This window comes from Camelus bactrianus, chromosome X (genome assembly GCF_048773025.1).
Source record: "Camelus bactrianus isolate YW-2024 breed Bactrian camel chromosome X, ASM4877302v1, whole genome shotgun sequence".
Lineage (NCBI taxonomy): Eukaryota > Metazoa > Chordata > Mammalia > Artiodactyla > Camelidae > Camelus > Camelus bactrianus.
The window spans coordinates 7363899-7376604 of NC_133575.1; the positions used below are offsets into that span (position 1 = coordinate 7363899).

General features: G+C 38.6%; 1 protein-coding gene across 7 annotated transcripts in view; it reads right to left on the reverse strand.

The window, feature by feature from the left end:
- Positions 1-12706, reverse strand: part of MID1 (midline 1) — a 559519-nt gene that overhangs the window by 41642 nt on the left and 505171 nt on the right. For all 7 annotated transcript variants that reach the window (XM_045525026.2, XM_045525025.2, XM_045525028.2 and 4 more), the window contains one exon: positions 2780-2887. In XM_045525026.2, coding sequence (XP_045380982.1) covers positions 2780-2887 — 108 coding nt within the window. The remainder of the gene's footprint in view (positions 1-2779; positions 2888-12706) is intronic.

The window sequence follows — 12706 nt, forward strand, 5'->3', positions numbered from 1 at the left end:
AATTTTTCTTATTTCATATCCTTCTCTTGTGGTTTTTCAAATTTTTGCTCTTTCACAGTAGAAGCTACTTCCTTCATTTATCTCTTTGAACATCTTTTTAATATTTTCTAGTAAATTGAATTGCATCTGAGATGAGAAAATGTCTTGGCGGATTTTGTTGGCTGGATTTTCAGGAAATCAAGATTTCTTTATATACTTTGGAATTGTGGTTTGAGTTTTTAGTTTTGAAGGGGAGAAGTCATTAATGATGTCTTTGTCCCTCACCCTCCTTGCTTAGCCTACCCTGCCTGTTTTGTGGTCACCTTCACCTTGTCCTTGGAAGTCCTCATTCAGGAGTCTTATATTACCTCTGCATTTGGGGGCTTCCGTTTTGTGTGGGTATCAGAAACAGTGCAGAGCCAGGTTCCAACCCAACAACTGACTTGCTCCGGACTCCCAGGTCTGAAGTCTGTTAAAAGCTGTGACCCTAGGCGGAGGTTGGCAATAATCTTTTTTCAGTCCCTTTTAATGAACTGAGAAGCCTTATGCAGCCCATGGCATTAACCAAGGATCCTGATTTCACCCTCCCGTATTATCTGGAACACTTCTACTTCCTTTACCCCAATACTTCCAGAACTGTTTATCCAGAGGAGTTGAAGGTGGACCTGCTTTCATCTCTCCCAGACCAGGTCCCAGGAGCCTGTGTCTTAGCCACCATCATGGCTTTGTATTTTGGTTCCACTTCTGGCCCATGGAGATGTTTCCCTGGTTTTGGGCCCAGCTAAGTCTCTTTGCTTTTGTATTTTACTATGTTCCCTATGTTGCACTGGGGTAGAATGGTTGCACCAAAGCATGAAGCCCATGCATCACTATGGCTGGAGCTGGGGACACCCCTTCACTGCTTTGATCTAGCTCATGAGGGGAACCCTCACGCTGGGAAGTTAAGTAAGGGAAAAGAAGACACACTGGCCAGGAAGTGGTGGTGGAGAGTCACTGCAGGCTGAATAACAGCCCCCCAAAGATGCCCACATCCTAATCCCAGAAGTTTTAAAAATACGTTAACCTTCATGACAAAAGGGGCTTTGCAGATATGATTAAGATAAAGATCTTGAGATGGGGGATATTATCCTGGATTATCTGGATGGTCCCAATGTCATTACAAGAGTCCTTATGAGAGAAACAGGAGAGTTTGTGTCACAGAAAGAAATCTGAGGATGGAAGCAACGATCAGAGCAATGTGATGAAGAAACCAGGAGCCAAGGAATGTGGGTGGCTTCTAAAAGCCAGAAAAGGCAAGAAATGAATTCTGCCCTAGAATCTCTAGAAACAAGCAGCACTGCTGAAATCTTGACTTTAGCCCAACTGAGACCAGTTTTTGACTTCTGACCTCCAGAAGGTCAGATAATAAATCTGTGTTAAGCCACCAAGTTCGTGGTAATTTGTTACAGGAGAAATAAGGAAGTAATATGAGTACTGAGAACTGATCACTGCACAAAGGCAACAAATTACTTTCCATGTGCATATATCAACCATTCATTACAGCTGTTTTCAGGCTCTCATGTGTCTCAGAACCTGGAAGATGTCAGGTATTAAGAGATACACACTTGTGGGGCATGATGACGGAGGAAGAAATAGATCCTGGACAGATTCCAGGCTGACACGCAGTACAATGTGTATGTGGGGAAAAGTAGCTGTTCAACACATCTGAGTCAGCCCTTGGCCAGGGAATAATATCACATTAATTTGATAATCCACTGGAACAGCTTCAAGAACTATTTGATTTATCTTTTCTGATCACCATCGAAATGTTCATGTCTAAATATTTTTCGATCTATATAGACAAAGGAATTGAAAACATTATACACCTTTAAAATTTTGAAGAAGAAAGAGAAGACATGTATTAGCTGTTGTAATGTCTGTGTACTACCTCATACTTGCCACCTGCCTTTAATTATACATAGTTCATTACAGTTATGAGCAATCACTGAAATTCATGAATTTATTGGATCTCAAATGAATGTTTCTATTTTTAAACACTTACCAATTATCTTTTGAGGGTGGCAGAGAAATGGGTAACACAAAATGGATCACAAGTATTTCAATAAAACTATGACTCATTTAAAAGCAGAATAAAGTGATAGATTCAAAGTTATCAACATTTCTGAATGAATTCTGAATAAATAAGATGGCCATAAAGAATATAATATAAATCTATGAATTGCTCTTTGAAAATAGTTTACTATAAAACCGTAGGAATTTTAAACATACAACATTAGAAAAGAGGTACTATTAATACAGCCACAAAGGGGTGTATGGTATAGTGAAACTACAGGAGCTTCGCCCCCATGAAATTACACCTATCTGAATTCCCTCAAGGGCTTGGGAAAGCACTTCATAATTTGTATCCATATAAAGTTTGATTCATGCAGGTTAACACAGTATTAAATAGGAGAGAGCAATAAATAAGAAATGAACTCTTCCTCTATGGAATCCAACTTCTTACAGAGAGGAGGGATGGAAAACATTGGCTGTAACAGACCAGAGTGCCATGCTGGGCCCTGGGGTTGGGCAATGGAGTAGCCTTTGTATTATAGGTGTGCACAAGAGACCATAAAACAAAGAAAAAGGTGGAGGAAAAAATGGCCAACCAAGGGGCTTTGAACTACATCTTAAAGACTTCAGAGGAAACGATAGAAAATATAGAAAAAGGGGGCACTCAATATTTCCTAAGCTACTGAAACCATGGCAGTATATTTTCTCCAAGGAGAGTCTATGAAATCTTCTGCCCTAGAAATCATACCTTCCCTTCTTTGATCTTGGTTCCAATAATTTGTCGTCTTTGCTGAATGATCTCAATAAGAAGATCGCACTCCTCCATCAATTTGGCTTCTTGACGCGATGCATTGACCTATGGGAGACAGAAAATAGGGAGCATTAATTTGGCTTTTGTTTTCAGTTAAATGCTCTTTTTAAATGTAGACTAGCATATTTCTGGTAACTGCTGAAAAGATATTTTATTTTAAAGAATTTAATGAGGTATAGTTGATGTAAACTACTATAGAATTTTCAGGTGTACAACATAGCAGTTCACAATTCTTAAAGGTTATATTCTATTTATAGTTATTATTAAATGTTGCCTATATTCCCTGTGTTGTACAATATATCCATGTAGCTTATTTATTTTATATATACTAGTTTGTACTTCTTAATCCCCTATCTCACCTTACCTCTCCCCACTAGTAACCACTAGTTTGTTCTCTGTACCTGTGATGAAAAGATATTTTAAATGTTAACTCTTCTTCCAATTATGCAAGGATGGGAAATACAGGACTTAACATGTCTACTCCCTATCTTGCATTCCTGGAAAACATTTATTATCTAATGATAGCAGTCTTTTCTTCCAAGTCAGACTCAACCTCAGAATCTTTAACATACCATATACATAGCTAGTACCAATTAATGGAAAATTGACATTCGAAACCTATTTGCAATTCTTGCTTTTACGTTTTGAAGGGAAGTGCAATTTTAGCCTGTTAAATATAAAAAATTTAAAAAAAACTAATATTATTCTTTTATGGAGAATAGATTATTATCAATATCTTTTGGACAAATTTTCCAAAAGGAAGATTACAAGATTACATCACATTTATTTAACTTTTCTTTTATATACAGGCATAAACTTTGTATTCAGTCACTATAAAAACATTCACCAGGAAGAGGATGGTTGAATATTTTATTAATCTTATGACATAATTTTAAATCTCATTTCTGGTATACTTCTGAAAGACCAAGGTTCTACAATGAAAGCATGCCATTCTCCTGGAAAGGTAGATCATTATAGAATGCCTTGTATTTGAAGTTTTGAAGACTCATAGTATGTAAGGGAGGGTGACAATTAGCTCATGTTTGGCAACTAGGCTTGGGAAGTACTCTGTACATGCTATTTCCTCCACACCGTGACAATTCTGAAATGCTTATTCACAAACAGAAACCCAGAAATTACAGAGAGCTGTGGGAACTGGAGATAGCATACATGAGTTTTATCATTTTAACACAGCACAGGAGAAGCTGTAGTGTTACAAAGAATGACAACAGTATTGATTACTCCAGCATAACTCAGGAAGGAGACATGGCCCACTCATTAAACTCTTTTGATTTGGGATACATTATTTAACTGCAGTAATTTCACCCTTTATGAATGAGATAAACTGGAAAGCAGGGTCAGGAGTTCAGGATAAAAATTCATTGATGGTTGTTCAGAGAAATCATGTCCTGTTTCCAGAGGCCAGGATTCCTTAAGTTTTATTCCTGGTCAATAAGATATGGCAGAGAAACTACTCAAGATATCTTCTTATTGAGAAGAAGATGGTCACTGGTCATTTCTAGCTAACCATGAGATCATGCCTGTGTCAGATTAGTACCCAGGCATAATTGCTAAATGTTTAATGAACAAAAGAAAAAATTTAAAATGAACTGATGGACAAGTACAGAACATAGAACTCAAGGAACTTAATCACTTGGCTCAGTTTCTCTTACCATTACTTTTTTTTAATTAAAAAAATTTTTTTTTAAATTTATTGAAGTGTAGTTGATTTAAAATGTTAGTTTCAAGGGTACAGCAAAGTGATTCAGCTATACTATATACAGTTATACTATATACATACATGTATAATTTTCTTTTCAGATTCTTTTCCATAATATGTTATGACAAGAAACTGAACATAGTTCCCTGTGCTACCTACTGGTCCTTGTTGTTTATCTCTTTTATATATAGTAATGTGTGTCTGTTTCCCATTACTTTTATGTCACCATTTCTAGTTCCCCTTGAGGCTTCTAGGATCAGTAGAGCTATCTATGGAAATATTTACTTGACACTCTACTACTCTCCAGAAATTTCTTGTCATGCCTTTTGACCTCATACTGAATTTAACAACTGACTACAACCAAGCTGTAAGAAGGATGGGATCATATTGAAACTACAGACACAATATGATGGAGAAAGTAAAATTTCTGGAAAATAGCATCCTATACTTGAAAGGTACCTCCCAAGAATGAGTCCTAACAGCTAAGGAGTACTTGAGCATACAGTCGCAGCAAACCCAACAGGATGCAAGCTCCATGAGGGTAGGGACATTTGGCTGTTGTATGAAATGAGGCATCTATTCCAAGCACCTGGCGCCGTATCTGGCACAGAACAGGCATTCAAAGATATTTGGTAAATGAATGGATAGTGAAAATAACCTTCCAAGAAGAGACAAGGTAAAATGTAATGAAGCAAGTAGCTATCACGATATACTGCAAGTACTCAATATGCAGGTATTGGGTTTATTGGTTTTCTAGGACTGTGTAGATACAAAAGTAAGTCTTAACTATTTAAGGGGGAGGATGTTCATTATTTTTACAGTCTATTGAAATGTACTTCACATATCATAAAATTCACCCATTTAAAGTGCACGGTTTTTACAGAAATCAGTTGCATTTCTTTAAACTAACAATGAAATATCAGAAAAGGAAGGTAAAGAAACAACCCATTTTAAAATCACATGCAAAAAAACAAAATACTTAGGAATAAATCTGACCAAGGAGGTGAAAGACTTACACACAGAGAACTACAAAACACTGATTAAGGGAATTAAAGATGATTTAAAGAAATGGAAAGATATCCTATGCTCTTGGACTGAAAGAATTAACATTGTTAAAAAGGTCATAGTACCCAAAGCAATCTACAGATGTAATGCGATCCCCATCAGGTTACCCAGGACATTTTTCACAGAACTAGAACAAATAATCCTAAAATTTATATGGAATCACAAAAGACCCAGAATTGCCAAAGCAATACTGAAGAAAAATAATGAAGCTGAAGGAATAACCCTCCCAGACTTCAGACAATACTACAGAGCTACAGTAATCAAAACAGTATGGTACTGGCAAAAAGACAAGACACATGGATCAATGGAACAGAACTGAGAGCCCAGAAATAAACCTACACACTTATGGTCAATTAATCCTCAACAAAGGAGGCAAGAATAAACAATGGGGAAGAGACAGTCTCTTCAGCACCTGGTGTTGCAAAAACTGGATAGCTGCATGTAACTCAATGAAGTTAGAACACTCCCTCACACCATATACAAAAATAAACTCAAAATGGCCTAAAGACTTAAATATAAGACAAGACACTAAAAGCCTCCTAGAAGAAAGCATAGGCAGAACATTTTCTGACATAAATCTTAGCAATGTTCTCCTAGGGCAGTCTACCCAGGTAACAGAAATAAAAGCAAAAATAAACAAATGGGATCTAATTAAACTTGTAAGACTTTTGCAAAGCAAAGGAAACCATAAGCAAAACAAAAAGACAACCTACAGAATGGGAGAAAATATTTGCAAATGATGTGACAGATAAGAGCTTACTTTCCAGAATATATAAACAGCTCAGACAACTTAACAATAAAAAAACAAAGAACCCAATCCAAAAATGGGCAGAAGACCTAAACAATCAATTCTCCAATGAAGACATACAAATGGCCAATAGGCACATGAAAAAATGCTCAATATCGCTATTTATCAGAGAAATGCAAATCAAAAAAACTACAATGAGGTATCACTTCACACCAGTCATAATGGCCATCATCCAAAAGTCCATAAATGATAAATGCTGGAGAGGCTGTGGAGAAAAGAGAACCCTTCTACGCTGTTGGTGGGAATGTAGTCTGGTGCAGGCATTATGGAAAACAGTATGGAGATTCCTCAAAACACTAAAAATAGACTTACCATATGACCCAGCAACCCCACTTCTGGGCATTTATCTGGGGGAACTCTAACTTGAAAAGACACCTGCACCCCAAAGTTCATAGCAGCACTATTTACAACAGCCAAGACATGGAAGCAACCTAAATGTCCACTAACATTAATAAAAAAGAATAAAATTATGCCACTGGCAGCAATATGGATGGACCTGGAGATCGTCCTTCTAAGTGAAATAAGCCAGAAAGAGAAAGAAAAATACCATATGATATCACTTATATGTGGAATCTTAAAAAAAAAAAAAAAAGACACAAATGAACTTATTTACAAAACAGAAAGAGACTCACAGACATAGAAAACAAACTCATGGTTACCAGGAGGGAAAGGAGGTGGAAAGGGATAAAATGGGAGTTCAAGATGTGCAGATACTAATTAGTATACACAGAATAGATAAACAACATGTTTCTTCTGTACAGCACAGGGAACTATATTCAGTATCTTGTAGTAATCTATAATAAAAAAAATATGAAAAGGAATATTGTATGTACATGTGTATGGCTGAAACATGATGCTGTACACCAGAAACTGACACAACATTGTAAACTGACTATACTATGATAAATATAAATAAATAAAAAATAAAGTGTAGAGTTTTGTGGGGTTTAGTGTATTCAGAGTTCTATAATCATCATCACAATCTAATCTGAGGAAATTTTCCATATCCCCCAAAGAATTTCCACAGCCACTTTCAGTAACTCCACATTCTCACTACCCACCCCATTTCAAGGCTTAGGGGACCACTAGTCTATGTTCTCTCTCTTTATGGGTTTGCCTGTTCTGGACGTTTCATAGAAATGGAATCAAACAATATATGAGCCTTTGGGTCTGGCTTATTTCACCTAGCATGATGTTTTCAAGATTCCTCCGTATTGTAGTATGTATCAGTACTTTATTCCTCTTTATGCCAGGTAATATTCCATTTTAGTGATATACCACATTCTGTTTATCCGTTCTCTAGTAGATGGACATTTGGGTTGTTTCTATTTTTTGGCTACTATATGAACATTTATGTGTAAATTTTTCTGTGTACATATGTATTCACTCTTCTGGAGTACAAGAGTAGAGTTGCTGGGTCACATGTCGACTCTGTGTTTAACTTTCTGAGGAACTACCAAACTGTTTTCCAAAGGGGCTGCATCAGTTTATATTCTAACAAGAAGTCTGTGAGGCTTCCAACTTCTCCACATCCTTGTCAACACATAATACTGTCTGTTTTTTTTTAAATTCATCCTAATGGGTGTGGAGTGGTATCTCATTGTGGTTTTGATTTGCATTTCCTTGATGACTAATGATGCTGAGCACTTTTTCATGTGCTTATCGGCCATTTGTGTACCTGATTTGTATATGTGACTCTTCAGATCCTCTGCTCATTTTGTAACTGGGCCATCTGTCTTACACAATTGAATGGCATGATTTCTTTATACATTCTGGATACAAGTCCTTCATGAGATAGGTGATTTGCAAATATTTTCTCCTATTTGGTAGGCTGTCTTTTCATTTTCTTGATGATTTTTGAAGCACCAAAGTTTTACATTATGATGAAGTCTAATTTATCTCTTCTTCTAGCGTCACTTTTGGTGTCAGAGCTAAGAAACCCAGTCCAAGCTCATGAAGCTTCATGCCTGTTTCCCTCTCACATTCATGTCTCCGAGCCATTTTGAATTAAGTTTTGTGTACAGTAAGAATCAGGGGTCCAACTTCACCCTTATATTTATGGCTATCCAGTTGTCAAAGTACCATTGAAAAGATTATTCTTTCCTCCTATGAACTGTCTTAGCACTTTGTCAGAAATCAGCTGACCATCTGTGAGGTCCTCAGGCTTTGATGTTGTTGCCACCATATTCTGCGCTTGAAGATATTCTGGTTCTGACTAAACTGGAGGAGGCCCCACTAGAAATTCTAAAGGAGGTGCCACAAAATGAGGCGTGGAATACCAGCTCTGCGCATAGGATGCTACCGAGAAAGTCAAGGAGTATCTCCATTTCTACATTTTCCTATTTTGTAAAATGAGGTGAATACTCTCCACTCTCCCAGCCATGTGGGATTGTGGTGGTAAATACATGAAATAATACATGAGAAAAAAAAGGACATTATGAAGCCAGAGACAAACCAGAGATGGTACTGTCTGCACCCAGAAGTAGTTTTGTTAACAGATTACAACTGAGTCTGGGATCCACTTCACTCTCAAAATCATTGGGATTTAGGTTACTCTATCGTAGGCAAAGTGTCTCAGTTGCCATCATGATATGGGGTTCAATTCAATCCAAATTCTGACTATTTGATATTTATGACGAATAGGTATGTTTTACAAAAAAAAAAAAAAAAAAGTAGACTGAACTCTACTCTGTTGAACCAAAATATGTTTGGAGAAAGCTGATACCACAGCCACCATCATCCCAAAATATAAATTTCCAGAAATTTGGGAACATGATCTGTTAATTTCAGGCCAAGTATTTTCTTTAGATCTTTCAAAGAAGACAGAGTTGACTTGTCTTGGAGAAACCAGGAAAGTTGAATCTCTTTTTCCACTTTGATGAAGCTTCCAAATTTTTCGAACTTTAGCCTACTTCTGTTCCAAAAGGTACAATAAAAGGAGTTGAATGCTCTCCTCTATTTCTAAAATCCTTCCACTACAAAGAAGTTTTCCAGAGTTTGGCTGTTTCATATGTCACTTAAAAAAAAAAGCAAATGATTTGATTGGACTTCATTTCTTATACGGGCTATTAACTCAAATACGGCAGGGTTTATTGGTTACTTGCAGTGTGCTCAGATGTTCCTAGCTCCCAGCTCTCGTCTGGGAGCTGGCAGCTCCTGGTTATGATTTCAGCTTTCATTTCTGATTCACATCTTTTGATTCAGAAACCACTAAGGCTGACAGAAGTGCTCTGAGGAGGGCCAAACTAAGGAGTCAAGAAACAACCGCCAAACCTTCTTTCACCAACCTCCACTTCTACCTTTGTGTCTTAAGTCTCCTTCTTGGTCCTTAACCTAAAGGCAAGACGAATAGAGATATTAGGGATGATGGCCAGTGGCAGCGACTGCTGTAACCACCTCTGGACCACATGCAAATGGGGCACTTATCCTAGAGAGCCCTTGACATCTCAGGACAAAATATAGCTGAAAATTGGACCCTGTTCCTATTCTAGGCTCCTCACTGCTACTTTTTTTTTCCTCATCTCAATCACACTCATGCGTAAATAGCACATCAGCCCCTCATGATGAGAAACTCAGAGTCACTCTCACCTCACCTCTGTGTTGGTCTTGAAATACATCACCTCGGCCCTAACCCCCTATAATTATCTTCCAGTCCTTAGTATTAACTTCATCTCTTTGCAAAATACTCTAAAGCCATTCTTCTAAGGTTAGATCCAATCTCAGTTCAGAGTTGGTTTCTTCTTTCAGGAGTTATGATCGTACCTTTTTTTAGGCCCTAACAAACACCTTTTGGAGGCTGCGAGCTGCTGCAGCTGATGTCACACACGCTCCAGGCATGACGGTTCTTAGAAAGCCCCGCAGCCTTTGCTTTGAAAGAGCCACACACAACTGCTGACCCATTCTCCTCTCCATTTGTTTATTCATTCGAACAACAGCAACTCAGCTCCCACAGTGTCTCAGACAGCATTCCACGTACTGGACATACCTTGGGATCCAAGAGAGACAACTTTCCCATCATCACACAGTTTAACATGTAAGTGCAGGGGAACAGGCTCAAGAAGCCGAGAAATAAATAAAGATTTCAGATCGTGACAAGCATATAAAGGAAATCATGGAGGATAATGTGATAGAAGGTGGCTGAGAGGAGGGTCCTTTTCCTTAGTGGTCATGATCAGGCAGGAATTCTGACAAGTCTTTCGAGGGATGAAGAGGAATCAGCCAAGAGATGTGGAAAGGGTGTTTGCAGGCACTCCTGATGCTGCTTTTAACAGGCGACCTCCTCACAAATGATATGGAGAAGCCTCACTATTCGCAGATTCTGTGTTTGCAAATTTGCCTACTCGCTAACATTTTAAAATTCACTGGTGACCTCCACATTAATACCTGTGGCATTTGCACATCTATTTGCAGATGTGCTCAGAGCATGGACAAAAATCTGAGTCACCCGGCCAGCACCCAGCTGCGGTTGAACAAGGACATCCTCCGCCTTCTTGTCTCAGCTCTCACAGACCTAGAGGATGCAGTGCCCAGAGGTGGCGGCTCTGCGGCCAGGTGGGTGGGGACTGAGTCCCCAGCTGTGGCATCTCTTAGTGAAGCCACCTTAGGCAAGTCACTGAACACGTGCAAACCTCCTTCTCTTGTTTATAAAATAAAGAAAATAGAATCTACCAGGCTGATTTATTTTTACAATTTAAGATTATAATCCATGTGAGGGGTGTGTGTGTGAGTATGTGTGTGCGTGCAAAGAGCAAGGGTTCAGTATTAGCCAGTATTCCTGGGGACTCTACACAACAGAACTTCCGTGAAAAACAAGAATGGATTGTATTTCTCTACTGTCTAGTGTGCCCACAACTGTCCTAAGTATTTTGGGGGCAGAAAGGGGAGGATGGGAAGCGAAGTTACCCAAGTAAGACAGAAGAACAGAGCCTTGATCATAGGGAGTTGCTAACCCACTGCATCTCCTATTCCAAGGGCAATTTTGCGGCTTCTCTTTGACAGACTCTGACTTTATGATCCTTTACAGCCAATGAAAGAACAGTTAGAAAGTCAAATAGAAGTGGAGGAGGCCAGCACTCATGTTCTGTTCTCATCCTGAGAGCTAAGTCAGCACAGGGCTCCCAGCTGTATTAGTGCTTGGATCTGCTACCAAGAAAGAGCCACAGCCCGGTGTAAGTTGCAACTGGGTGCACAGTCTATCTGTCCTTTCTAGAAATGCAGTTACATGTACTCATTCCCCAGAAGAGTTCATGATAACACAAATGGGTTGGCTCTTTTCTCCAGAGTGCTTGGTTAGCCATGCCCAGTAAAAAGTCCCCCTGCTAAGTTTTATGGCATAATACTGTTACAGCATTTCACAGAAGGGGTGAGGTGAAATGGGTAATTTATTATTTCGTTCTTGTCACATATGTATAAACATTAAAGGGATTTAATTACATACACAATTAGAAATTGGACTATGTGTCCGTGAAATGTTCCTCAGCAGTCTGTAAACAGTTTCTAAGTATTTCTAAAAACTTACTCTTTTCATTTGACTTGAATTCAACCGCCAAAGGAGATGTTCAGTGCTGAGCATAAACCTCACTGGATTTCGGACAAGTATGGCCTTAACATCTTTAGAAATGGTTTTCTGGAACTCATTAGGAAACGTCAAAGGGGAAAAATATCGGGCCACTTCTAACAGGTGAAATTAGACTAATACACATTTTAGAAATCTCTAGATTTTCAGAGTAAAACCTTTAAATTCCTCTTGTGAAAAGGATACGCTGACTTGATAGATCACTTCTTATTCATACCCAGTGCAAACACTGAAGTGAGCTTCGGAGAGGAGAGGCCCGATGTGCCGGAGAAAGGAAACTATTTCAGGGTGCCGGGGAAAGGGTGGTGCCGGGGAAAGGGGGGTGCTGGCATCGCACAATTCCAGAGGCCACCATTCACTCTGAATTCCACAAGAATGGTACCCCTTAAGTTTAAGCCTCTAAACCTTGCTGTCTCCTGAAATCACTACCAGTGAGACTGAGGATATAAAGACAAATGTCTACTTTCCAAGTTTGCCTAGAACTGGTCCTCTTGGCAGAAGCAATGCTGTACTGTGATTCAAATTAAGGTGACCTTGAGAAAGGTCCAAACTCTTTTATTTGATGTGATATTGATCTTGTTGCTACTGTTTAAACTCAACAGCACTTTTGTGTCTTACCACGAATATGTCATTTTGAGTCCGCATCCAAACTTACAGGGATGCATTATTATACTTTCATAACACTATTATTTCATA